The sequence below is a fragment of the Mesoplodon mirus genome, assembly GCF_964341445.2.
Source record: "Mesoplodon mirus genome assembly, chromosome: 5".
Classification (NCBI taxonomy): domain Eukaryota; kingdom Metazoa; phylum Chordata; class Mammalia; order Artiodactyla; family Ziphiidae; genus Mesoplodon; species Mesoplodon mirus.
In genome coordinates this window covers 123,318,547-123,346,541 of record NC_138980.1, presented here as the reverse complement: position 1 = coordinate 123,346,541, position 27,995 = coordinate 123,318,547, and the positions used below count along the sequence as shown (strand labels likewise).

General features: G+C 45.5%; 1 protein-coding gene across 6 annotated transcripts in view; it reads left to right on the top strand.

The window, feature by feature from the left end:
* PDE8B (phosphodiesterase 8B) overlaps nucleotides 1–27,995 on the top strand; it is a gene marked incomplete at its 5' end in the record, with an annotated part of 391,344 nt that overhangs the window by 78,030 nt on the left and 285,319 nt on the right. The window contains one exon of one of the 6 annotated variants that reach the window (XM_082621922.1): nucleotides 25,715–26,012. The exons of the other annotated variants lie outside the window; for them this stretch is intronic. Coding sequence (XP_082478048.1) covers nucleotides 25,890–26,012 — 123 coding nt within the window. Of the gene's footprint in view, nucleotides 1–25,714; nucleotides 26,013–27,995 lie in introns of those variants that run through there. 6 annotated transcript variants of the gene reach the window in all.

Here is a 27,995-nt window from a genome sequence, read left to right as displayed (position 1 = left end):
CAGGCTGTTCCTTCCTGGCCCAGACGCTGGAGGGAGACCGGGGAGCAGTGAGGCCGCTCGGCAGCCCCGGCGCAGAGCCCTGGCCACTGTCTGCGCATGAATCTGGGCTCTGGCGCCAGGAGCGTGGCTCCGGGTCCCTGATCCAGAGCTGCCTGTGCAGAAACCACTCGTGCTCTGGTGGGCCCCACTCCTTCTGTCCCTTAGGGGCAAGGCTGTGTCAGGAGCAGAGATGGATCTAGAAGGAATGGCAGGAGCAGTTAGGGCTCCTTGACTGGGGCAAGTGTGAGTTATGTCCCCATGTGCCAAAGCGGCCTTTGGAGGTGTGCCTAGGATGGAGGAGAGAGTGGCACGTGTGTCCGGCAAGTGAACAGGGTGGGCGGTACCCCCAACTCGTTGCTGGGGGCCCAGCCCTACGAACAGCCTCCCTCCACTACCTCCCCGGCCTCCACTCCAGACGCAGTGTCTGTAGCATGGAGCCCTGTCCTGCCCTGAGATGAAAGCTCCACCTAGGTCCCTGCAGACCTGCCACTATTTCAGTAGGGCCTCCTGTCACCAGCTTTTCAACAATGTTTTCCAGCCTCTGACCCCAGAGAAATCTCAACTTCCTTGTACTCAGTTCAGAAGATGTTTGTTATTCAGGATTGTGATGCAGACATCTGATAAGAGAGGCCTCAGGCCTTCCGAGCTAGTAAACCAACAGAGTCTGAGGATTTAAAAACCGAGAAGCCCAAGGACAACCACGCCCTGAGAGGTGGCAGAGTGCCAGCTCCTGTCACCTGAAATCTTCCAGGAGTTTTAGAAATGGGTGTCAGTGAGTTTTCACTACCTTTACTTTCCATATCTTGTTTGTTTTGCTTTTGAAACGAAGGTTTCCAGTAGCACTAACAAAACTGGATCTGTGTTTTATTGAATCTACTGTAGATCGGAGCTTGACTTGGTGTTGCCTTCTACTTGTGTGTCACTTTTCTCTGTCAATTTAGGTAACAATGGCACAGAGTAAACTGTTGTCTAGAAATACAGTGTGGGAAGCCAGAGAGAACACCTCCAAAGCTGTCCTGGTATCTCACCCCTAACTGACCCACAGGGAAGGAGTTGCTTGGGGTGGAAGGGGCCGTCTTCACGTGCAACAACTTAGGGCCAGGTCTTTAGAATTCCATCTGCAACAGCCCACCCAAGACCCGGTTCTGAAAGCCTGTGTCTGTTAAAGCAGCCTGTCTCAAATGCTTCCCATGGGCGGGTATATCAAGTGCTTCCTACTAGGTGCTGGGGTGGAGGTGAGGGCCAAGGGCAAGGAGTTATGAATGAGACACGGGCCATTTCCATCAGCCAGAAATTATGGAAGTAACACAAGGCTGCGGGAAACAAAAGTCTGGTGGTAAGGAAGGCCTAAGTGGACTCCATGGGCTCAGAATATAATTGGACAAGCTCTAAGTTTCATATTAGGATATTGGTGTCACTTAGGCATCCCTTTCCCAAGGCTCATTGGAGGGTTGTTTGGGACAAGTGCATGAAATTTGTAGTCAGACAGTCCGGGGTTCAAGTACTTCCTCATGAGTTCTGTGATCTTGGGAAGGTACTTAAACTCTCTAAGCCTCAGTTTCCACATCTATAAAAGGGAGATACAGAGCTTGTCACTTAGGATTACTGTGGGGATTGAATGAGATTCGGAAGACAAGCATGTGTGCAGCATTGAGCGCATAGTATGGGCTTCCTTGCCTTCCCCATTTGGACTGGGGATGGGAGAGCCCCACAGAGGGGCTGCTTTTTTTCTTTTCTAATTGAAGTCTAGTTGATTTACAATGTTGTGTTAGTTTCAAGTGTACAGCAAAGTGATTCAATTATACATATGTGTATTCTTTTTCAGATTCTTTTCCATTATAGGTTATTATAAGTTATTGAATATAGTTCCCTGTGCTATACCGTAGGACTTTGTTGTTTATCTATTTTATACATAGTAGTGTGTATATGTTAATCCCAAAGTCCTAATTCATTCCTCTCCCCTCCCTTTCCCCTTTGGTAACCATAAGTTTGTTTCCTTTGTCTATGAGTCTGTTTCTGTTTTTAAATAAGTTTATTTGGATCATTTTTTTAGATTCCACATGTAAGTGATATCATGTTATATTTGTCTTTCTCTGACTTACTTCACTTAGTATGATAATCTCTAGGTCCATCCATGTTGCTACAAATGGCATTATTTCATTCTTTTTTATGACTGAGTCATATTCCATTGTGTGTATATATGTGTAGGTGTATATATGTATGTTTGTGTGTATGTATGTGTGTGTGTATATATATATATATATATATATATATATATATATATATATATATATATATATATGCCACATCTTCTTTATCCATTCATCTGTTGATGGACATTTAGGTTGCTTCCATGTCTTAACTATTGTAAATAGTGCTGCTACAAACACAGGAGTGCACGTATCTTTTTGAATTAGAGTTTTCATCTTCCAGATATATGCCCAGGAGTGGGATTGCTGGATCATATGGCAACTCTATTTTTAGTTTTTTAAGGAGCCTCCGTACTGTTTTCCACAGTGGCTACACAGAGGGTCTGCTTTTTTTTTTTTTTTTTTTTTTTTGCGGTACGTGGGCCTCTCACTGTTGTGGCCTCTCCCATTGCGGAGCACAGGCTCTGGACGCACAGGCTCAGCGGCCATGGCTCATGGGCCTATAGCCGCTCCGTGGCATGTGGGATCTTCCCGGACCGGAGCACGAACCCGTGTCCTCTGCATCAGCAGGCAGACTCTCAACCACTGTGCCACCAAGGAAGCCCCAGAGGGTCTGCGTTTAAGTCTTAGCCCAGCCAGGTGGTTCCACTTTTCTGAGTTCTCTTTGTGATGGGCTGTGACGGTTGGGAATCTGTGTGTGGATAGAATGGATATGACTGTGCTGATTAAGATGTGGGGCGAAGGGGCAGGTGATCCCCTGGGTTCAGGGACACAGTGTGGGGAGAGGGATTGTCTTCATGAGTAGGCGTTGGAGGAGATGAGCTGAGGGACATGGAAACATACGTGGCTAACCTGATCCTCACCAAGCTCTCCCAGGAGGAGCTGGGTTGGGGCAGGTGAGGTGGCCTCTGCCAGGACTCTTCTGCCTTGGAAGTTCATGTGAACCTGTTTTTGTCTTGGGGTCGTGGGTGGGAGGGAGAGAGTACTGAGGGCCCATAGTACACTCTACCCTGAGCCAGAGTCCCCAGGACAAGCCTCGAGGCCCTTCTCCTGTCCCCCAACCCCTGTCGTGGCCCCCAGCAGCCAGCTACCCATAATCCCCTGGGAGTCATTCTGGGTGTCCCTGCATCATGTGAAGGCTCGGCCGGGATAAGCATCGAGTGACACTGCTGTCAGGAGGGATCTTTCATCAGCCAGGGGGAGAAAAAATTTTAAAGTTATTTTTGTGAGGAAACTGAAATCCAAACATCATACCTACCTAACCGAGCCAAGGTGGAAAGTGAACCTTGACTCCATATTATACACGTTAGATCTGAAAGAGAAGAGTGAGTTTTTGGGTTAACAGAGACACTGAGGCATCTGTGCTAGCTTCAGAGTGGCTCCAAGCAAAAAGCAAGAGTGGCCAAAGTCTACTAAGACTCTGAAAATCTCACATAGTTAAAAATTTTGCTCTCTTCCCAAGCTACTGATAAACAACAACTGCCTAAATCTCCGGATCCATACCCCCCCCCCACCCCCGCCACACACACCCTCTTATCCATGTGGCTTCTCAGCAATGGAAAGAAAAGAGAGGCTGAGACACAGAGGGTCATGGGTCGTCTTCACTCTATGTGGTGAGTAAGTGAAGCTTGGCTGTCTTTTATACTGTGTCGTTCATGACTAGAGGCAAAAGCCCACATGGTGGGCTCAAGAAGGACTCTGGAGCCTCATAGGCAGGTTGGCTCGTGGGCGGGCTATGGTTAGAAAAAACTGACAAATGAATAAGCATTGCTCGAGTACATGCTATGTGGCATGCACAGTGTAAAGCTTTGGGTAGACATGGTCCCTGCCTTCATAGAACTCAGAGTCTGGTGAGGAAGATAGATTTTAAGCAAAGAAACACGCTAACAGTTATATAATTTGCAGATTGTGATAAATGAATAGCTATCATGAGAGAGAATAACCGTGGGGATATAATAGAGACTGGGGAGCTGGGATCAAGGGAGGACTCTCTGAGGAAGTGACAGTAAAGATAAAGCCTAGAAGAGTGCTGCTCAAATTTTAATGTGCATCAGAATCACCTAGAGAGTTTGTTACAAAACAGGTTTCTGGGTCCCACCCCCAGAGTTTCTGATTCAGTAGGTCTGAGGTGGGTCCCAAGAATTTGCATTTCTAATAAGTTCCTGGGTGATGCTGAGGCTGCTGGTTTGGAGACCAAGCTCTGAGAACCACTGGCCTGGAGGATCTATAGGAATTAGCCAGGTGAAGAGCATGGAGGAGAAGACCAGTGAGCGGAGGGAGAAGCGTGTGCCAGCACCCTGATGTGGGAAAGATCTGGGAGCTGCAGGTAGTGGAACGGTCAGTGCCCTCAAGGCAGTGAATTAATGGGCCAGTGGCTTGAGGTGATGTTAGAGATGAACCTGACCCTCATCCCCATCCTGAAACTCACCCTAACAGAGCTACTGCCAGTGGTAGCATTTCGAAGGTTGATGGTGCCATTGACCCTTGGAGATGTCCTGCTGCCGCGTGGGGCTAGTGGAGCTGTGCTGGCCCTGAGATACTGTGAGACTAATGTGATAATGTATGCAGAGGGCTGAGCACAGATCAAATGCCCAGTCCATTCTAGTTTCCTTTCCTCCCTCTATTCCCTGGCTTGAAACATGGCCCTGTCTCAAGTTCCCTATTTTATCTAGAGGGACATGTTGCTAAATTGGTGCTGTCCTGGAGATGCGAGCAAAAAGAGTTCATGTGGAAGGAATCCGTGGTACCTCGACTGGGATCTGGTTCAATAACTATAGATAAGGAATCTGGATACCACTTCCAAAGGGCAGGTGTATGTGTGTGTTCTCCTACATCTCATGCAATTTATAAATGTCGCAGGATTTTAAGCCAAGGAAAGAAAGCATGGGTTGGGTTTCTGGAGCCAAAGTGCACAGTTAGCATTAGGCCAATTCAATTCTGAGTACATTTTCTGAGTCCTCACTCTGTGCCAGGTGCCATGCTAGGTGCTGGGAAGACAGAGGTAGGTGATCAAGGCTGGGTCCCTGCTCCTGAGGAGCTCCTAGTCTCAATGGGACATGGATACAAAAATAACACAGAGCGGTGAGATGAAAGCCATAACAAAGTTCTGTTCAAAGGGCAATAAAAACTCAGGAGAGAGAGCAGTTCTGCCTGGGGAAGACGGAGGTCACAGACAGTAAGTGACATCAGAGCCAAGCCTGGAAAGGAAATATCTAGAGAATGAGCAGAACTGAAGGATAAATGAACAAATCTTTAAGAACTTTTCTGTTATTGTCTTATGCTCTGACCTAAGTCATCATTATGAGCTTCTAAGATACATGGCCACATGGTGTTGAGTTTGACTTAAAATATTGCATAAACCATTATATATAGAAACACATATGGAAACAATCTGAAAATATTTCTCCTCAAATATAGTGCCATTTGCTTTTATGAGTTTGCTATTTCTGGATGAAAATGTGAAATCTGGTTTGGTCTTCTGAGACTCAGAAGAAATTATATCACTATTCCAAGTGAAAATAATTTTGGTGGTTAATTCATACATTTATTTAGTCAGTCGACAAACATTTAGTTAGAAATTTCAGTTTTTGGAGCACTGCAGTGGAGGCAACAAAGATATGTAAGACGTCCTGCCCTCAGGACTTCAAGCCTTAGGAGTGAGAAAAACACCTGGACACATAATTCTAACACAAGTGAGTAGTAAGTGGTATGAATGAGTACAGACAAAATGCTCCAAGTTTCTAGAGGAAAAAAAGCTATTTTCTGATCAGGAAAATCATAGAAAGCTTGACCATTTATGAAGAAGCCATTTGCACTAGACCTAGTAGGGTGGGAAGGGATTGGACATACAGAACCAAAGCAGGGGGAGAGGTATTCCAGGCAGAGGCAGGTTTGTGAACAAAAGAAGGAGGTCACTTGGAAGCGGCACTTTGTCCCATTTAGGGTGTGACCTGGGGAAAGAGCTAGAATTGGTAGATGTCAACCTCACAACCAAAGTTTGAACTTGATTCCACTGGCTGTGACTTCTTGGAATTTGAAATGCCAAGCGTTTGTCACTTTTTTCCTTGTGTGCTTGTTTTAGTTGGCATCTCAGGCCTGACCTTTGTCTTGGCATAATCTTGTCCAACCCATAGGATATATTTTAAAAAATCAGTCTGTGTAGGCTGATAGTAATAAAATCACAACGTGGCTCCAAATAGCTGTAAAGGCCACAGATTGAAAGTAGACCCTTTTCTTTAGGAATTTGTGACTCCACCTCTGGAGGTTGAAAGAAATGGGTTCTGTATTGGAATCCCTTCAGGAAACAATGAAGGCTTGCCCTACAAAGGTGTGGATGGATGTGGGCAGGCTTACGGGAAACCAAGAAGGGATGATGCAGTTTCCATGGGCTAGTGAGAGCCGAGAAGCTATTACCACCCAGAGGCCAATGGTAACACGCCACTAGGAGGATGGTAACGGGCTCAGAGATGCAGCAGATGCTGGGACTGAGAAAGCTCTGTGCTGTGATGGAGACACACAGCTACTGCCCTGCTCCCATCCTATGCTGCTACCTCCCGTTGCTGAACCCAGCTCTCGCAAGCCAGAGACCAAGGGGCCCATGATGTATTCCTTACAGGTCAGCCTCCCAGGGCACAGGGTCGGGGAGGAAGGATGGAGAGCCCATCTGGAGGGGCAAACAGAGACTATCCAGCACAATGCTTTTTAGCTTTTGAATATTTTTAGCTTTAGTAATATGATTCCAAAACAACCCAAACTACGGTAAGTCTTCATTTAACAAATATGTTCCAAACACCCCTATTGTTCTCAGGAATTTAAAAGAATTAAGAAACACAGAAAATAGATTGGATGGATAGATGAATGCATGGTTGGCGAAGGAGTCTTTGGCTGGGACGATTCACTAAATAGTAACTCAGCTAGATTGCGAGGTTGGTGAATACAGGGATTGGGCTGGGTTTCTTCATTGTTGAATCCTAGATACCCAGTACTATGCCTGGAGCTTAGTAGACCCCAATAACTGTTTATTGGAATAACATGATGAATGAAACATCAAGAACACCAAGCAGCGTAAATGTGAGTCTGGGGTCTTAGGTCAGGGGAACCCAAAGTTAGGGTCAGGACCTAACATTCTCAGACCCAGGAGAAGCAGGTAATGACAGTGTTTATCTTTCTGATTCTAGTACTTTTTAGGTCAAAGGACGTCCCAGGAACAAAGGCCATTTAACGGTGTTGGGGAGATAAAGGATAATGTCTCCTTTCAATCTTTCAATCTTTTTCAGCAGCTTAAGAGGGCAACATTATAACTCCTGCATTCCAATCTCAATTCATTCATTCATTTATTCATTCAGTGACTTAGCCCTCAAGGAGCTTAGTCTGGTAGGAGCCACAGACATGACGTAGGAAACTGAAGTGCTAGCGCTGGCTACACAGAACGCAGGCTGCTGTGGGAGCAATAGGGGGGCACCCTACACGGGCTGGACGTCTCCCGGTAGGAAAGTTGGGTCCTGAAGGACTATCCCACCTGTTCATTGCTGGCATCCACCCATGCCTTCTCCCTCAACCGCAGAATAAAGAAGTAAGAAAGTATCAGTAAGTAGATAAGTAAGTAAGTAAGTAAATGTCTTGAGACGCACATTACTGGCTAAGGTAACACTTGGACTCAGATGCATTCACACCAAAGTGCCATCAGCCAATCAGTGGACTCAGGCGGAGGGTTCATCCCTTCCTCACCCTAGAGAAGAGGAGCAAGAGGTCAGGAGGGAACAAAGCCGGTGTCTGGACAGGAGAGAAGAGAGAATAGGTACAGCAAGGGAGGCTGGGGGATGTCTAGAGAAACCTCATGGATTGCAGGGTTTTTTTGGGAAGATCGGTACTATTTACCTTTAACTCTGCAAACCAGTGGAAGGTGTGTGAGGAGCGTTCTTTGTTTAGCCATGCTCATTTGTTTGCTTTTTTTTTTTCTTAGCCCCTAGCAACTGAACATAGGGTCCAAGGTCTCAGAAACGTTGTTATGGACCCACACGATGTGTGTTAACACGGATCCACCTGATTTATGAAGGTGGTTGGCTGGTTTTAAAACTTGGACAACTTTTTTTACAAATTTGCTTCATTCCCAGAGGTTTTGTTAATCAGTACATTCTTGTCTTTCCCTTGAGTATTATGACTAGGAATGGGAGGAAAAAAATAAGTTGGGGACGAGGAACAGAGGGGGAACAAAGAAATAGTGTTGGTCAAAATCTAAGGGGCAAGGATTTGTTTTTAGAGATTTTTTTTGATGTGAACCATTTTAAAGTCTTTATTGAATTTGTTACAATATTGTTTCTGTTCTATGTTTTGGTTTTTTGGCCGGAGGCATGTGGGATCTTAGCTCCCCATCCAGGGATTGAACCCGCACCCCTGCATTGGAAGGCGACGTCTTAACCACTGGACCACCAGGGAAGTCCCTGGATGTCTTAATTTATCTATATTGCCCTCATTTTTCAAGAAAGCCTGCTAGAGTTTGAGAATTTGATTAAAATGCATTTTAATTCTTAGATAAATTTGGAAAATAGAAGTGTTTTTTTAGTTTACTTCCTCCTCCTTCAACTGATTTTTTAATGGAGGATAAAACATCTAGCCCCAGAAAGTTTTGTTGGTTTAAGAGGGGGTGTGTGTGTGTGTGTGTGTGTGTGTGTGTGTGTGTAAGGCTATATTTCATTTTCTATAAGAATACTAGTTCTGTTAGGGAGTAACTCTCTCCATTTGCAGTCTTTCAGGTGTTGAGAATTTTGTTGTCCTTGGCCTGGAAGATGTTAGGCTGGGATGGACCTCTGGCCAGAGGGCAGATTACCTACCTTCTGGCCTTCAACTGAAGTCTCCTTTGTCCAGCCCTCTCTGTTCACCTCTTGAAAGCCTTCGAGGCTAGATCCTTAGCTCCCTTGCTCAGAGCTTCCTCTTGTATCTTTATGTTGATGATGCCCAAATTTTTAGCTCCAACTGAAACATTTCCCATCACCTGCAGACCTGTTTCCGCTTACTGGCTAGACATCTTGTGTGTTCCCCAGGTACCTCAGACCCCATTGACTCAAAACTGCACACCAGAGTGCTTGCTTTTGCCCAACCAGTGCCTGTCTTAGTGGGAAATACCAGCATTCCAAGAGTCGCCCACTCACAGCCCATTGGTTTCCAAATCCTATTCTGTCCCTGGATTTCTTTCCCGTTTCCCCCCCCCTCACCATTCCTGATGCCAGTGCTGTCTTTCAGGCTCTCCTCCCCTCTTCTGGATGATTATTAGTTGTCTCCCTGCCTCTGTTAGCCTTCTCCAACCCATGCTTGCCTCCACCACCAAATTTATCTTTATAATGTACAAGTCTCCATGTTGTGTAGCCCTTGTGCAAAATCTTTCAGAAGTTCTTCATTTTCTAACTCTTCATATCAGTGGACAAGTTGGTTAGATACTTTCCTTCTCTTTATGTGGGTTTTCCTCCTATCATATGGGCCACAGCTCCTTCCTCTCTTTGCTGGTATCTCCTCTGCTGAACCTCGAAGGGTTGGCAGGCCCAGCACGCACTTCACCGCCCTTTCTGATTACACACCCCATGGCTTACAGAAGCATCTACACACTGATGACTCCCAAATGTATGGCTCCAGTCCTGACCTTTCTACTGAGCTCCAGACACAGATCCAGCTGCTTCCTTGCCATCTTCACTTGGATGTCTTATAGGGACTCAGACTGAACAAGGCCAAAGCTGGGCTCTTGATTTCCCACCCATTCTTCTCCTGCTCCTTCCTCACCCTTCCCCATCTCAGTAAATGGCACCGCCATCCACCCAGCTGCTCAGGCCAGAAACCTAGGGGGTTTTACTGTTTCTTCTGTCTCCTCACTCCACTCCCCACATGCACTCCATCATGAGTACTGTCAGCCTTACATTCAAAACCATGCATCCCCAACCTGATCATTTCTACCGTCTCCGCTGCTTTCTCCCTAGTCATCACCGCCTCCTGCTGTGGCAACAGCCTCCTGCTGCCCTATGAATCCCTAGCACGGATCCTCCACACAGTGGCCGGAGTGATCTTTTCAAAAAGCCAATTGTATCATGTCTCTTCTCTGCCTAACACTGTCACCAGGCTTCTTGTTGCACCAGGCCATACCCACACTGGCCTCCTGTCTCTTCCTGGAACTTACCAAGCTTGTGCAGCCTTAAGGATTTTGCATTTGCCATTCCCCTCTCTGGGACCCTCTTCCCTCACATCTTTGCATTCCCAGCTCCTTGGGACAATCCATGTGTCAGTACAAACATTCCCTCCCAGAATAGCCCCCTCTGACCTTCCAAACTCACCTCTCTCCATCTCTTTCTATTGCAATCATTTGTTTTATTATCTTCAGCTCATGCTAAAATGATCTTCTTCTTTCTTTTATTTTTTCATGTTAATTGTCTCTCTTCCCTCCACTAGAATGTAAGCAGTATGGATTCATCTTGTTTCCAATCTGTTTTTTATATATATTGGGTATAAGTGTCAGTGAGTGGGGGAGGGGTCAGGCTCTCAAACACACTCGAAGGAATACTTGGGCACAGTGGGCTCTCTTCAGATACAAGTGCAAGTTTATGCTTCTGGCCTCCTGAGAAATAATGATGAGAGATTTTATTGGTAATGCTAAACTTCCCAGTCCACAATTAATCTTTGCAGATCTGTAACTCCAAGCCACAGGGCTAATGCCCATCCGTATGACAAGACAGGTTTACTCAAAACTCTCTATACCTCTCTCTCTTTGACTTGAGCCCTCCTGAGGACAGGGATCCAGGTTGGAGAATGTCTGATCTAGAATTCTGTAGGAGGTGTGTTGGGTTTCCTTAGGGTGGCTTTGCTAGTTGGACTGAGATTTCAATATGATTAGGGAAGACTGGGGCTAGGATCCTGAATCTACTCACATATTTAGAGTAAGGGAGGCCACAGGTGACACTAAGTGGCCTCTCCAAGTCTGTTGTCAGAAGGTCAGTAATGTTACTGTGTATTCCTTTGGTTCGGGATAGGGATGGTGGTAATGGGATAATGCTATACCAAATGGATGGAAGAATTACAAGAGGAGTTTAACGCACATATTGCCATAGAAGGTAAACCATGGACTTAATTTCTCCAGAAATTGCCAAATGCTGGTAGCACTTGAAGGTACTGGTCTTTCATATTGTGGCAATCATGTAAGTACCAGCTTGTCAGCACTATCAACATCTTCAATCTTCAAAGAATGACCAGTGATATGTTCAGAGGAGCCTAAATAGTGCACCCCATTTGTTTTAACCTCATCAGTGGAACCAAAGTCTTGTTATCGATACATAGCTGCTGCTCTTCCAGCCCTGAGTGGTCAGGCTGCTTCTTCTTCTTTTTTTTTTTTTAATACATTTATTTATTTTTGGCTGCGTTGGGTTTTCATTGCTGCGTGTGGGCTTTCTCTAGTTGCGGCAAGTGGGGTCTGCTCTTCGTTGTGGTGCGCGGGCTTCTCATTGCAGTGGCTTCTCTTGTTGCGGAGCACAGGCTCTAGGCACTGGGGCTTCAGTAGTTGTGGCACACAGGCTAAGTAGTTGTGGCTTGCGGGCTCTAGAGCGCAGGCTCAGTAGTTGTGGCTTGTGGGCTCTAGAGCGCAGGCTCAGTAGTTGTGGCTCGCGGGCTTAGTTGCTCCGCAGCATGGGGGATTTTCCTGGACCAGGGATGGAACCTGTGTCCCCTGCATTCGCAGGCAGATCCTTAACCACTGCACCACCAGGGAAGTCCTGGTCAGGCTTCTATTTATTCCCTATGAGAAAACAACTCCCCCCCCCCCCCCATGTATCTCTGCTTGTTGGGTTATGGAACTGAAACAGGTAGATGCCAGTACACGTCTGGTGCCACCAAAAGCCAACAGCCAACAACCAACCATGAGCTGCCTTACTCCCTCTCATATTCCAAACAGCTAGACCCATAGGGCCATAGGCAAAGCTGTGGAATGGGTGAAGTTGGTTTTTGCTGCCCATTTCCTTTTACCCCAGAAATGTTTACTCTTCCTAAGTAAGCATTGCGTTAAGTTGCTCTTCAAAGAAGAGAGTATCAGATACACAGTACACAGTCTTATGAAGGTTTTAAAGGCACAAAGAGTCGCCACAGATAGAAGTATTTACAGGTTTAAATTTTAGGATAGAGCAATGCTGAACCAATTAGGACCAAAACAACAACAACAACAACAAAAAAACACTCCAAGGAAATTATAAGCCATGTAAAAGCCGGGTGGAGGAGACATTATGGGCATGAGCAGGGGGTGGGCTGGACTCTAGCCCCTCTGAGTTAAATCATCCCATGTTGGCTATTGCTACTTACCTGGCTTAGTCCAGGGAGAGACATGGGCACCGTTTCACTCCTGGCAATAGGGGTGCAAAGGGAGGGACAGGCCAGTGACACTACAGTGGAAGAGGTGGCTGGTTGGTTCAGAGAGCAACGGAGAAGGAGGGAAGCCAGATGGCTGTGGTTTGAATTGGGAGAGCTGTTAGTGGCATTAACCACCAGGAATCAGATTTGGTAGGGAGAGGATGCTTCCTGGTTCAGAAACTTTCATTGTGAAATGTTGGTGGGACTCTCGTAGAGATGTCCAGTAAGCAACAGGAAGTGTGAGAACAGTGCTTCATTATGTTCTTGTAGACTTTCCAGCCACTCCCCCACTAGACTGGGAACTCTGTGCTTTGGGTTCTTTCCCCTTTGTTCTCTCCCTTCTTGGTTTCCTTCCCTTTGCTTTAGTTCCCTTTCCTTCTCCTTCCTTCTTTCTTTCCTTTTCTCCTTCCCTCTCTTCCTCACTTTAAAAATCATGCATCACTCCATAATCCCCTTCAGGGTTAAGTGTTGGCCTTGATTTTGCTGTATTATAGCAGGGATGGAATAGAAAACTTTTAAACAGTAGGCATCCAAAGACACTGAGAAGCTAACAAATACACTCAGACCCTCAGAACTCTGGCTAATACTCTTGAGACACCGTCTGTTTTCATGCAGTATCTCGGGAACAGTAGACAACCTGCTGGTTGCCACAGGCATGTAATGTGCACAGCCAGCCCCCTAGTACTTCTTGAGCATCTCTTCTGGAAAATCCCCGCACTTCCAGGAGTAAATAATATGGCTTTTGTTTTTCTTTTATAGATAATGAGAAAAGGGATTCAGAGGATTTGGTGTTATTATTGTTTTTCTCGTTTTCCTCTTCCTTTACTTTCTGAAAATATTTGTACTTTTTCTTGGGTTGACTTACCCTGAGTTCTTCAAACTGTCCTTTTACCCGCTGGGTTATTTTCAGACTTTCTTAAAGTTGTGTTGCTTTACCCCCCAAGTCTCAACTGAACTTGATCTTTCACCTTCTGATGTCTTTGCTGTTCTGCTTTTCCTTGTCTATACAGGGCCTTAAAAGGCTATTATTGTGAAATAATGGTAGATTATGCTTATGATTTCAATGACCTTCACCCTTATACCTAATCTTCTTTGCCTTACTTTTCCGTCTGTGGAAGGAGGAAGTGTATTAGTTTTGCTGTTGTACATAACACATTACCACAAATTTAGTGGCTTAAACACACACATAAATTATCTCACAGTTTCTGTGGGTCAGAAGTTGAGCATGGATATACAGGTCCTCTGTGTTAGCTGGGGCTACAGTCTCATCTCAAGTCTCAACTAGGGAAGGGTTCAGTTTTGGGCTCTCCTTGTTGTTGGCAGGACTTAGTTCTTTTCAGTTTGGTGGACTAAGGGCCTCAGTTTCTTATTGGCTCTAGGCCAGAGGCCCCCTCGGTTCCTTGCCACAAAGGGCCTCCCCAACATGGCTGTTTGCTTCATCAAAACCAGCAAGAGAGAGCGTTTCCTAGCGAGACTGTGTACCATAATCACTGAAGTGACATCCCCATCACCTTTACCATACTTTATGTATAGGAAGCAAGTCACAGGTTCCCTGACACTCAAGGGGAGGGGAGTCCACAAAGGCATGAACGCCCGGAGGTAGGGATAACTGGAGGTCATCTTAGAGTCTGTTCACACAGAGAGGGGTGCTGTTGAGGGAAAAGGCTTTGAGCTCCTTAGAAAAAGACAATAAAGGCTATATTCATACTGCTCTCATGCTTTATGGTTGGCCTTTATAGATTATGGCTAACACTAAAATAATCATGTTTTTCCATGTCTCTCTCCGTGTCCTATGCACTAGGTTTTACTTCTAAAAGTGACTTGTTTTCCTTTTCTGCCATTAGAAGTCGCATCAGCCTCTCTGGATGAAAGTCAGCCGGAAAAGATTGCTGTTGTTGATCTTGGTTTTGGCTGGACTGACTCAGCCCTGTGGGCAGTTGAGAGAGGAAAGGCCTTTGTAAATGCTCCCTAGGTCTTTGTTAGAAATCCGTCCCCCTAGAGGAGCCAGGTATGGGGCAGGTGTGATAATAACCACAGCTGGATTCCAGGCTTATTCACAGCTGAAGGATTTAATTGGGCCCGATCCATTACTTTTTCAAAGTGTCTGAAAGCTTAATAGTATCTGCCCAGGCCTTTGATTCCAGCTCCCAAAATACATTGGGAGGGGCGGTAAGGGTAGCAGTAACTTTGGCTTGATCCACGTTTGACTCGCTTTGGTAAATTGTCTGCACAATTAAGGCTGAGGGACAACACCCCCTCACCAGCCTATCCCGCCCTGCAACAGGCACATAATCAGGTGTCCTTTACAAATTCATTTGACTACAAAAGTCCTCCTTTAACTTTGAGGAAGAATGATCTCTATCTATCTATCTATCTATCTATCTATCTATCTATTTATCTATGACTAATGTCTCTGACATTAGAATCTCTTTAAAATGATAGTGTATACGAATTTGAGTTGAGGAATGAGGCAAATCTGATCCTTCAGTGTTTTCTTGGGGGTAGAGGCGCACGGAGAAGAGAGTGGAAAGGATGGGCATGGTGAGGAGGAAGCTCCGTGTCCAGATTCCGAGTCCCAAGAAACGCCAGACTGGGCAGAGCAGGCTAGACTCGACTTCCCTCGAGGGGCGGGAGGGGCGCTGCGGGGATCGGAATAGCTAAAGGCGGGGGGTGGCGGGGCGCTAAGCGGGCTCAAAGTCGGGGCTCACACCCTGAGAGGGGCGCTAGGACCCAGGCACTCGCTGGCTCGGGACGCGCCTGGGGAGTGAAGGCGCAAAGAGGCTCAGGCTCGCGGCCAGAGTCCCGCGGAACGACCAGCCCCTCGGCGTGGGGTGCGGTCGCCCTGTGCCCTCTGTGCGGGCTGCGGCGCGGGCCAAGGGCACCGCCGGGGCGCCCAGCAGCCGCCCGCCGCCGGCATGGACCCGCCGAGTGCGCGCCAGGTGAGCCCGGTGCGTGGGGTCCGCATGTCCCGCGCGCCGCCCCCTCCCACCCCCGTGCCCAGAGCTGTCCCCACACCCCTTTAGGACACCCCGCAGCCAGGGAGAGACTCCCTCTCACCCCCGGTCTCTCCGTGTCCTGGTGCCCAACTCCCTTCTTCCGTCCCAGGAGGGGAGCACCTCGAGTGTCTGCTGTAACCGCCCGGTTTATAATTCCGAATAATACCAATCGCCCACCAACAGCGCGGTCGGCTTATGTGTGGCGCTTTCCCTGGCACTAGCCGTCCTGCTGCTACGTCGGGCCAGCTGCACTGACTCCTGTTGCGCCCCGAGTTTCCCACGCCGTCTCCGCGCGATCGCGGTGCCCCTGCCTGCCTCCGCGCTTGCCGTGGCTGCGGAGCTGCCTCCCCTCCTGGAGAGCGAACCGCCCACCGCCCCAGCCCTCTGGCGTGGGTGGAGGGCAAGGCGCTTCGGCGCCCGGGACTCCGCGATCCGGGGGACCCACTCCTACCCGCGCGCGCAGCTCCCCAGAGTGCGCTCGCTGGGCACCCAGACGGAGCGTGAGGTTTATACCACCCGCCTCCGGTGGGGGAGATGGAATGTGGGTGCAGAGAAGGGGCTCACGCTGTGGGGCGTAGGGAAGTGCGGGTGAGAAAGGTCTTCCGTGCAGGAGAGGCGTTTCGACCAAGGCGGAAGCCGCGCAGGAGAGCTGCCTCTCTGAACTTGGGGGTGACCTGCCGGGCGTCCGAGTGTCACCTGAAGCGCACTCAGTTACCAGGATCAAGTAGACTTGGTCCCTGGACTGCTGCGGGAGGGGAGGATTGCACCCGCATTTATAAAGGCTTGCCGAGAGGTCTTCGGCCTTCAGAAGGCGCTCTGTACTCTCAAGACTAGCCGTGCCCAACCATTCTGCTTCCGGCTCAATCTGCTACCAATTTACCGTCTCCAGTTTGCCAAAACCAGAAAAACGTCGCTGACGAGTTGCTATGGGCGAGCTTCGAGTTGCTAGGGCTGCAAGACCACCGCGGTTGGGTGGTGGCTGTGGCCCCCGCAAACCTTTGCGGGCCGCCAGGTCGGGGCACTGGGGGGCGTGCCTGCTCTGATAATCACAGACGCGTGTGTCAGAACCTGAAGTTAAACGCGTAGCGCTAACCTAGAAGAGAAACTTCCTCTAAACTGTGTGTTGGGAGACAATCAGCAAAAACATTTAAACAGGGCCGGTGGGGGTAGATGAGGGGCAGAGGACCCGCCCTCTAGGATTTTATAATCTGCTGGTTAGCATCGCCAGTTCTACTTGACTGCCTCTCTGACACTGAATGAACTGTTTTAACTTTGCTCGGTTTTCCAAGAAGCAAAAACGGAAGAATGATAATTTACTAGCAGTGGAAAGAGCATCTGTGTTGGAAAGTTACTACCTGGGTTCCAGCCCTACCTGTACCACTGACCAGCTGTGAAACTTTGGGCAAGACACACAACCTGTCGGAGCCTCAGCTGGCACAAAAAGCTCGAAAAGACCCTTTAATTCTGGGAGCTTCTGTAACAGTGATTTGCCAAGCTTACATAGCCTTCCCATGCTCAGTGGTTCTTTGGAGTCTAAATTGCGCTGGGTTCCACAGAGCATCCATGGACCAAAGAAATACTAGATTAGAATCAGAATGTGGGTGAACTGTATTTTATTATTATTATTTTTTCTTTTTTTTCTTTTTTGTGGTACACGGGCCTCTCACTGTTGTGGCTTCTCCCGTTGCGGAGCACAGGCTCCGGACGCGCAGGCTCAGCGGCCATGGCGCATGGGCCCAGCCGCTCCGCGGCATGTGGGATCTTCCCAGACCGGGGCACGAACCCGTGTCCCCTGCATCGGCAGGCGGACTCTCAACCACTGCGCCACCAGGGAAGCCCGGGTGAACTGTATTTTAATTCCAGTCTGTTTATAGGGCTGCACAAATCTTTCAGGTTTAAGGTCTGTGGAAATAAGCCTGGCTGGCTCAGTTAATACTTAGAATGCCCCGGGAAGGACCTCAAATAGAAAGTCCTGTTTTAAGTTAGAGTATGGTTACATAAAAGGTTCTTTCTGTGCATTTGAAAGACCTGTGCCATAGCCACCTTGTTACCTAAATGAGTAGAGAAGGCCCAAACTGATCCCTCAACAGAAGAGGGCTGGGTATACTGCATACTTTGTGGAGGCATCTTGGGTTATACCTGATAAACAATTTATTTACCTGGGAATGACTCTGTTAATATTAACTTCTCAGAAAAGCAGGTTATCAGTTTAGTAATGAAATAATGAAATTGTCTTTAGAGGCTACATTAAGTATCAGAATACCTAATATTGCTAGAGTTTATTGGGGTAAGCACTGCTTTAAAAAGCACTGCCTTTTTATTTAATTTCAGGCAGGGAAATAAGCAGGATGATTTATTATGTTTTCTTACAAGATAATTTTTTAAAGGAGATAAACAAAGCAGAGTAAATACAATATGAACTAAAGAAACCTTGTTTCTTCAGGTTCCAGAGATGAATAACATCATCATTACCATAATGGTGCATATCTATTAAGCACTTACTATCTGCCAAGCATTGTTCTAAGCACTTTATGTACCTAGTCTCACAAAATCCTATCAACAACTTCTGAAGGAAGTGCTATAATTTCTTTCAACCTTACTGGCGGGGGAACTGAAGCTTCTTGCCCGAGATCACCTAGCTGTTAGGCGGTAGAACGGACCAGCTCCTTGAATTCATTGCGATAATTCAAATGATATGCAAGATGGAGGAGGTGGGGAGGGTCAAAAGCGCCTACTGAGTGTTGGGTACTTTATACCCCTCAGTGCATGGATATTAATACATCTTTTGTGAGTTGCATTTTTATTTTCTTTTTCTAGGTATCCTTTCTTGCTTTTAATATGATTTGGGCATCTTTTAACATGAGCAAAGAGAGTGACCTCTTTCTTTTTAACTATGGTACATAGATTTTTTTAAAATTACTACTCTTACTTTAATTAATTAATTAATTAATTTATTGGCTGCATTTATGTCTTCGTTGCTGCACACGGGCTTTCTCTAGGTGAGGCAAGCGGGGGATACTCTTTGTTGTTGTGCGTGGGCTTCTCCTTGCAGTGGCTTCTCTTGTTGTGGAGCACGGGCTCTAGGTGCATGGGCTTCAGTAGTTGCAGCATGTGGGCTCAGTAGTTGTGGCATGCAGGCCCTAGAGCACAGGCTCAGTAGCTGTGGTGCACGGGCTTAGTTGCTCCGCGGCATGTGGGATCTTCCTGGACTAGGGATCGGCCCATGACCCCTGCATTGACAGGCGGATTCTTAACCACTGCGCCACCAGGGAAGTCCCCGGTACATAGATTTGAGTGCAGATGGATGAACCATCATTGATTTAACCAATTCCCCGTGAGTCGGCATTTGGATTCTTTCTAAATTTTCACATCACATATGGGGCTGGCATTGTGGGTCTTCTTATTTATATATTTCTGCACACCTATTCAGATGTTTCTGGTAGATCAATTCCTAGGGGTGGAATTGTTATGTGAAAGAGCATGGTTACTATTTGATATGTACTTTTTAATAGATACTGCCAACTTGCCTTCACAAAAGGAAATGTAATTTCTGGTTTGGGGTCCAGTTCTTCTGCTAACACGTTTTTGGGCTTTTGATAAGTCAGTGCATCTGAATGGGTCTCAGGTCTATCATTTATAAACTAGGGGTGGTAGGACTTGTTGGTTCCAAGGTCTTTTCTGCAAATATGTATAATTAGAAGATGAACAAATAAAATTGTCCATATTTGACCATTTTTTTACCTACACAAACAGAAGTTTAATATGGGTTCATCTAATGACACATGAACTAAAATACCCATTTTTGGTACCCCAGGTTTCTGTGATTGATTTGTATGTGGCCTTATCTCACATGCAAATCTGTGTCCTGCTCTCTTTTTATAAAGGTACCAGTTGTACTGGATTAGGACCTATCCTAATGACCTGATTTAATGTTAATTATCTTTTAAAAGGCCTTCTCTGCAAATACTGTTACACTCAGAGGTAGTAGGGGCTAGGACTTCAGCCTGTGAATTTGGGGGGACACAATTCAGCCCATAATACACTGTCTCTGTCAGATGGCACATACTGAGGTGTAGGCACCCTGTTTTTATTTGAGGGCAATATGTTTCTGAAGCTACATCATGGAATCCTCTCTCTTCCTATTGCATGTCCCCCATTGCCTAAAAAAAAGTGTTGTTTTTTTAATTCCCTGGTGTTCTTTAAAGGGGCTCAGTATTACTACTTGTATCAAGTAAACTTTCATCAGTGACAGTGAATCTCATGTGAGACAGGGTGACTGTAGGTGAGAGGTGGTAAGCATTGTGGTTAAGAGCCTGCGTCCTGAAGTGGGCTGCCTGACTTCTAATCCCAGCTCCATCACTCACCAGCAGAATTTCCTCATCTGTAAAATGGGAAGAGTAATACTTACCTCACTGGGTTATTGTGCCAGTTAAATGAGATGATGTGTGTAAAGTGCTTGGCATATACTAGGGGAGTCACAAATGGTTGACTATTATTATTTTGCAACTTCAGAAGCTCATGGAGCCTTTCAGGCTCAGTGTGCCCTGCCCCAGGCTGCACCCCAGAGGCACAGACAACCCAGAGGCTCTGTTCCTGGAGCTCCCAGGGCTTCCATGTGTGCCCTAGTATGATAGTCATTGCATGACCATTGTCAGAATCCAACAGCTCACACACATTAAAGTCATAGGCTCATAATTCGATTTGAAAGCTGAAAAGGAACACAAGAGATGTTCCCTTAAATATCTCATTAAAATGATCATCCCCATTTCAGTTGTGGCCACTAGGGTTAGCAATTAAAATGACATGTAAAAGCAGCATTTCAGTTTTTCTAAGATGTACCTTGCCAATTTTTTTTTTTTGAAGATGTTGGGCATAGGAGTTTAGTAATTAATTAATTTATTTTTGCTGTGTTAGGTCTTCGTTTCTGTGCGAGGGCTTTCTCTAGTTGTGGCAAGCGGGGGCCACTCTTCATCGCAGTGTGCGGGCCTCTCACTATCGCGGCCTCTCTTGTTGCGGAGCACAGGCTCGAGATGCGCAGGCTCAGTAGTTGTGGCTCATGGGCCTAGTTGCTCCGCGGCATGTGGGATCCTTCCAGACCAGGGCTCGAACCCATGTCCCCTGCATTAGCAGGCAGGTTCTCAACCACTGTGCCACCAGGGAAGCCCCCAAAGATGTACCCTTGCCAATTTTAATGCCCCTGGAATCAGGGTGTGTTTTGCAGTCAATGGCACCTGAGAGCTAGGAACCTTTTCCCATTAACCTGCCTGGGAAGATGACCGCAGACTTACCTTCTCACAGCAACTTTACCTTGGAAACATAAGGGTTAAGTGTGGATGGCTCTATACCTGGGGTGGATTATCTATCTTGATTATTGTGAAACTCTAGATTCCTGGGACTGCCCTGGGACTGGGAGAACTTGGAGCGGTCACGTGGCCTTAGGCCTGCAGGACTAGAGCAATATAGAAGCCAATAGGAAATGAAGGCTGTGGCTTCTTTGGGTCAGGGTGAACCATACACGTCATCTCTAGCAACTGTGTTCATCCCTGCTGTGGTAGAGGGAGGCCAAGACTCTGCATCAGGAGTAGTTGCTGGCCTTCCTATGAGACAGCAGATACATACTGTATTTCCCATCCTTTTTCCTACTATGAAGCTAAGGAAAGGCAGTGCTAGATTAAAGTCAAGTGTGTTGTGAATTGATTACCCATCTGGATCTGTGACTACTGCTGGTGGGGCAGCACCTTATCAATTGCTGTTGGCCTGGCAGTGATTGTGATGTATTTGTCATTGCCTGTGAATTCATCTACTGAGTTTTAGCTTCTGATGTTTTCAACTTTTCAATGAGATAGGTACATTGTTGGTAATACGTGTCTTGAGTTTAATCGCTAATTAAGATGACTTCAAAAAGGTTACACTGTGCTTTGGCACTGAAACAAAAAGTTATTGTTTACATGGTTACAAAGAGAGTCAAGGAAATAGAGCATGGGGTATAAATTTGATATTGATAAAGCAAATATTTGTCATTGGAGGAATGACGCAATTTCAGTTCTGTTTTCTTTGTGGTTTTTTTTTTTTTTGCAAAGTAGCAGCCAAATACTTTTAATAAAGAAAAGATACCCACAAGTACATAGAGCTAGATTTATGTTTTATTATTGAGATATGTGCAAAAGGATTACCTATCACCTCAAGTAACTAAACTGAAGGCAGGAGAAGTTGTCTAATCCCTCACTACAGATGAAAAAATTCAAGGCTGTGAGAGGCTAGCGAGGCCAATTCTTGTATCTTACACAATTGTCATTATGCCATTATGTCATAGTTTAATGGGCAGCATTTTTTTTTCATAATGGTACATCAAGCGATGGTGTTTGTACAATCAGTGGTATCTTAGATTTGATGGAATATGGCAAAAGTGGTAAAGAGGGGACTGGAACATAGGTCTCCTGCCTCCCAAGCAGTTTAATTTCCCCTGCACACACATGCCCTGACCAAGGTATTGTCTGACCCCAGCTTCCAGATTGGTGACAGAGTCACTTGCATGACCCTGAGAGTGAGAAGCCTAGGCTGCAAAATTTAAGGAGGTCTTCAAGGGCAGGGCCAGCATCTGAGAGTGAGCGCCTCCTTAAAATTGCAGTCTAGTTGCCTTGCCCCAGTCCCAGCCCCAGTTCTGATCTTTGAAAGGGATTTCAAAGTTTTCCCTAGATGATTAGGAAAATTAAATGGAAGTATAAATGGATGAAAAGGCAATCATCTAAAACACATGGCCAGCCAATATCCTGCATTGCAAATATGAGTGCTCCTGAGTGAGATCTATGGGGAGCATTACCAAGAGTGGTTGGGACATTGCTAAGAAGGTGACCTCATAAATGCATTAACACTGCATGAGTTCTTTACCCTTGTACATGTGTTAGGAGGCTATGGCTGATTAAATAATAGGAAAGCAAATGATTTTTCTAAGTTTTTAGGATCTTTTTTTCTAGTTCCATTTAGCATTTTTAAAAGGAACATTCAAGGCCATTTTTCTTGCAAAGGAATGGAATGTGAAGAGGAAAATTCAATTCCTCATCAAGTCTCCTCTATTTTGAAAACTGCACAAAGATCTTCTTAGTAACCCAAGAGTGCTTTAGAAGGCTGGGGAGTTCTAGATCCTGTCCTGGCTGGTGGTGGTGATATGAGGAAGACTAAGATAAATAATATCGACAAAGCATTTACTATGAGCCTCTTTGTCAAACAACCCATTGAATGGCATATGTGCCTGAAGAGCATCGTTTTGCAATACACATTTTTATGTCTCAAAGAGGAAAAACTCAGTTTTATCTCAGAATGGCATTTTCCGAGGGACAGTGGCCACTGAGGTATTTTCACCGTCTGTCTTTTGTTGAGCAGGTTTTTCTGTTTAAGGAAGGGCATTTCAGATCTTTTAATGCGGCAGGCATGGAAGTTCTCAACATGCTGTCACTCACATTGTGGGAGTCCATTCTGTTGGAAGGGCCATAGCTCCCCCATTGATCTCTACAATAGCAGAAAATATGGCACAGCTGCAGGGATTGCACAAGAGAGGAAAACAAGCAGGAACATGGGAGAGGAGGGTGGAAGGAGGAGAGGGGAAGGCGTCTGGAGGAAGGGAAAAGCACTGTGTCCCAACCCTTTTGCATCACAGCACACAGAGGACAATGATGATGTTGTCTGGGATGCTGGAGGTGGTGGACAAGGCTCTGTCTTTTCCAGGCCCTGCGTGGGTGGCCTGAGGGCTGAGAGAACCAGTCTCTTGTCAGGCTAGTCCAGTTGGGTCAGTCCATCTGAGAAAGCCCTGGTGGAAAGTGTAGCCCTCAGGAGGAGGGAGGGAGGGAGCCCAGGGGCCACTGGATTATCCTACCCACCTGCCTCAGACACCGGATGGCCTCTTGCCTTGGCCCGCATGTAGCTGACATTCTTATTTCATCCCGAAGCCCTGCCTCCTATGCTCGTCTGCAGGACTTTTCTCAGTTTCCGTCTGAGCGAGATTTGGAGGCCAGGGAGAGCTGTGGGTGGCAGAGGAGGATGAAGGCAGCCGAGGATGGTAGCTTCTTTCCTCTGACTTCTACTCTATAAAAGGAGCAGGTTTCCACTGTCCACGCAACAAGTTATTACTGAGCCTCCTGCATGTGCGAGACAAAGTTTCTCTCCCTTGGTGCTTACCTTCTGGTGTGGGGAGTTGGTAAAGAATGAGAGAGCGAATCAAGAGAAAGCAAGCAAGTCAGAGGGCAGTATGCGCTAGGGAGAAAGAGCACCAGGGCGAAGATAAAGCCGGAAAGGACTCCCTGAGGTGGGGTGGGGAATGTTGGTTCATTCACTAGGGAGGTCAGAGAAGGCCTCCCTGGAAAGGTAACATTTGAGCCGAGACCTGAAGGAAATGGGGAGCGAGCCGCGCGGATAGTTAGGAAAGGCATTCCAAGCAGGAGAAATAGCAGGTGCAAAGGCCCCGAGGGAGCATCCACATGTTCAAGGTACAGCAAGGAGGCCAGTGTGGCAGGTAGACGCTGAGGTCAGAGAGGTCACAGAGGGTCAGGCTGCTGAGGGCCTTGTCCTCTGCTGTAAAGACTCTGAGCCAGGTGAGAGTGATGGAGCCTGACTTAAGCTGTAAGAGGATCATGCTGGCTGCTGTATTGAGAATAGGCTGAGGGGAGCCAGGGTGAAGCCTTGGTCCAAATAAAGGTCCACCTCCACCTGGAAGCCTTTCCTCATAACCAACCTTTGAGGGCCCCTAATATAGTTTTAAAGGAGAAAGGTGGATCATAGTTTGTTAGCTGAAAAATATTGCTCTAAATAAATGAACCAAATCAGTGGACAGATGAGAACTGATGGAATCATTGGTTGCAGAAATGTATCTGATAAATGGGATGGTAGAGAGAAAAAGAGAAGCCCACCATCCATGGATTTGGTGCCATTGCCAAGTGAGGCACAACCAAAAGCCAAGAGAGAGCAAGTCTTTCACTGATACATGACCTGACACACACCTGGGTGCGACAGAGGTGCTCTTGTGAGCTTCCTTTCACTTGGTCCCAATGATCTCAGTCGTTTCAATGACTGCTTTCACAGGTCTGAAAATCCCACCATCACTTTCGGTCTAACATATGCATCAGCTGTCTGATCTGTTGGCCAAGGCCTTCTACAGAATTAAAACAACTGCTGGCCTCTCAATACATATTCCAGAAAAATTTCAATCAGCTAAAGGCAAAATAGGCTCAGGAATAACATGATTAGTAAGGAATGGTGAGTTTATTTTCTTGTGCTCGATACTCAGGTATATTTCTCATACCATAGGCTGAGTGGTTTAAACAACAGATGTTTATTTTCTCACAACTCTGAAGTCTAGAAGTCCAAGACCAAGGTGCCATCAGGGTTAGTTTCTGGGAGGCTTCTCTCCATGGCTTGTAGATGGCTGCCTTCTTGCTGTGTCTTTTTTTTTTTTTTTAACTTATTTTTTATTTTTGTCTGCGTTGGGTCTTCGTTGCTGCGCGCGGGCTTTCTCTAGTTATGGTGCTTCTCATTGCGGTGGCTTCTCTTGTTGTGGAACACAGGCTCTAGGTGCACAGGCTTCAGTAGTTGTGGCTCTCAGGTTCTAGAGCGCAGGCTCAGTAGTTGTGGCTCATGGGCTTAGTTGCTCCTCAGCATGTGGGATCTTCCCGGACTAGGGTTTGAACCTGTGTCCCCTGCATTGGCAGGTGGATTCTTAACCACTGCACCACCAGGGAAGCCCTTGCTATGTCTTTATAGGGCCTTTTCTCTGTGTGCTCACGGAGAGCTCTATGGTGTCTCTTCTTCTTCTAAGGGCACCAGTCCTATCAGATTAGGGCCCCACCCTTATAACCCCATTAATCTTAATTACCTCCTTAAAAGCCCTATCTCCAAGTATAGTCTTTGAGGGTTAAGACTTCAACCTTTGAATTTGGGGGGGCACACTTCAGTCTATAGCATCAGGCAAATGTTACAAATTTTTTTAAAAAATAAATACATACCTTTGAAGTGTACAGCTTGCTGGTTTGGGCAAAGTATACAATCACAGAATATGCCCATGAATCGTTACTGCAGTCTAGATATAGAACAGCTCTGGCATCCCATCCCTTGTGCTCCTGCCCAGTCAGTTCTCAACCCCACCATAGACCTCAAGTAGTCACTTGTCTTCTTTTTATTACAGTAGACTAGATTTATCTTTTTTAGAATTTAATATCAAGAAAATCGTACATGAGCCTTTTGTGTCTGTCTTCTTTCACCCAGTATAATGATTTTGAGATTTGTCCATATTACTGCGTATATCAATTAGTTTGTCACATTTTATCATTGAGTTGTACTCTGTTTTATGGATGTACTACAATTTATTTACTCACCTGGTAATGAACATTTGGGTTATTTCCAGATTGGAGCTATTATTTTAAGCGCTGCTCTAGACAAGCCTCTGGGCATATATTTTCATTTCTCTTGGGTGAGTGCCTAGAATTGAAATCTCATGGTTGTAAGGTAAGTGTATGTTTAATAAGAAACTGTCAGACTGTTTACATTCCCAACAGCAATGTATGAGAGTTCCAGTTGTTCCACATCCTTGTTGTCACTTGGTATTGTCAGCCTCTTCCATTTTTAGCCATTTTGGAGGATGTATAGTGATATCTCATTGTGGCTTTATTTGCATTTCACTGGTGACTAATAATGATGCTGAGCATTTTTTTTCATGTGCTTACTGGCTATTTTAATGTCTTGTATTGTGAAGTGTTTGTTCCAAACTTTTTGCCCAAGTTTTAATTGAGTTGTCTTTTGGTTATTGATTGTAAGAATTCTTTATATATTCTGGATACATCTTTGAATATATATTTCTTCCAGTCTGTGGCTTGCCTTTTTATTTTCTTAAAATTATCTTCAAAGGAGCACACGTTTACACTTTTGTTGAATTCCAGTTTATCAAGTTTTTTTTCTTTTATGGGTTATGCATTTTACATTCTTTCTAAGTAATCTTTGCCTCCCTGAAGTTCGTAAAGATTTTCTCCTGTGTTTAGTTTTAGCTTCTTTAGTTCTATGACCTATTTCTAGTTAATATTTGTGTTTGGTGTAAGGTAAGGGATGAGGGTTGCTTGTTTGTGTTTTGTTTTTGTGTATGGATATCCAGTCATTCCACCACCATTTGTTGAAAAGATTGTATTTTCTCCATTGAAGTATCTTGACACTTTCATTGCAAATTAATTGACTCTCATAACCTGAGTCTGTATGTGGACACTATCCTTATGACAATACCACTCTGTCTTGATTACTATTATAGCTGTATATTAAATCTCAAAATCAAGTATTGTTTATCTTCCAACTTTGTTCTTTTTCAGAATTCATCTGGCTATTCTGGGTCTTTTGCATTTCTACACAAATTTTAGAATCACCTTGACAGTTTCTAACAACAACAACAAAACCTGCTGGGGTTTTGATTAGAATTGTATTGAATCTATTGATCAATTGAGAGAGAATTGACATCTCAGCAATATAAAGTCTTCTGATACAAGAATATTATACGTATCTGTTTATTAAGGACTTCTTAGTTTCTCTCAGCAGTGTTTTATAGCTTTCAATGTGGAGATCTAGAGAGAAACTTTCATGCTTTTTAATATCATTGTAAATAGTATTTTAAATTTCAATTTCCAATTGTTCATTGTTAGTATATAGAATACAATTGAATGTTGATTGTTGACCTGTATCCTGTAATTTTGCTAAATTCACTTGTTAGTTCTAGTAGCTTTTTCTGTAGTCTTTAGGATTTTTTATGTGCACAACTATGTTGTCTGTGAATAAATAAAGTTCTACTTCTTCCTTTCCAATCTGAGTATTTTCTTTCTTTTTATCTCTTTACTGTGCTGGGTAAGGCCTCCAGTATAGATTTGGTGATAGTGCACGTCTGTGCCTTGTTCCTGATCCTCTGTTCCTCATTTCACGTTTAAGTAGGATGATTGCTGTCAGTTTTTCATAGATTTTTTTTTTTTTTTTTTGTACACGGGCCTCTCACTGTTGTGGCCTCTCCCGTTGCGGAGCACAGGCTCCGGACGCGCAGGCTCAGCGGCCATGGCTCACGGGCCCAGCTGCTCCGTGGCATGTGGGATCCTCCCGGACCGGGGCACGAACCCGTGTCCCCTGCATCGGCAGGCGGACTCTCGACCACTGCGCCACCAGGGAAGGAAGCCCTCATAGATTTTTTTAAATCAGATTGAAAAATTTTCTTTCTATACATGATTTATTGAGAGTTCTTATCATGAATAGGTAGCAAATTGTCAAATGCTTTTCCTACATCTATTGAGATGATGGTATGTTTTTTCTTTTATTCTATTAAAGTAGTGAATTATATTGATTGGTTTTTTTATTGTGGTAAATGCACATAACATAATATTCACCATTTAAACCATTTTAAAGTATACAATTCAGTGCTGTTAAGTATGTT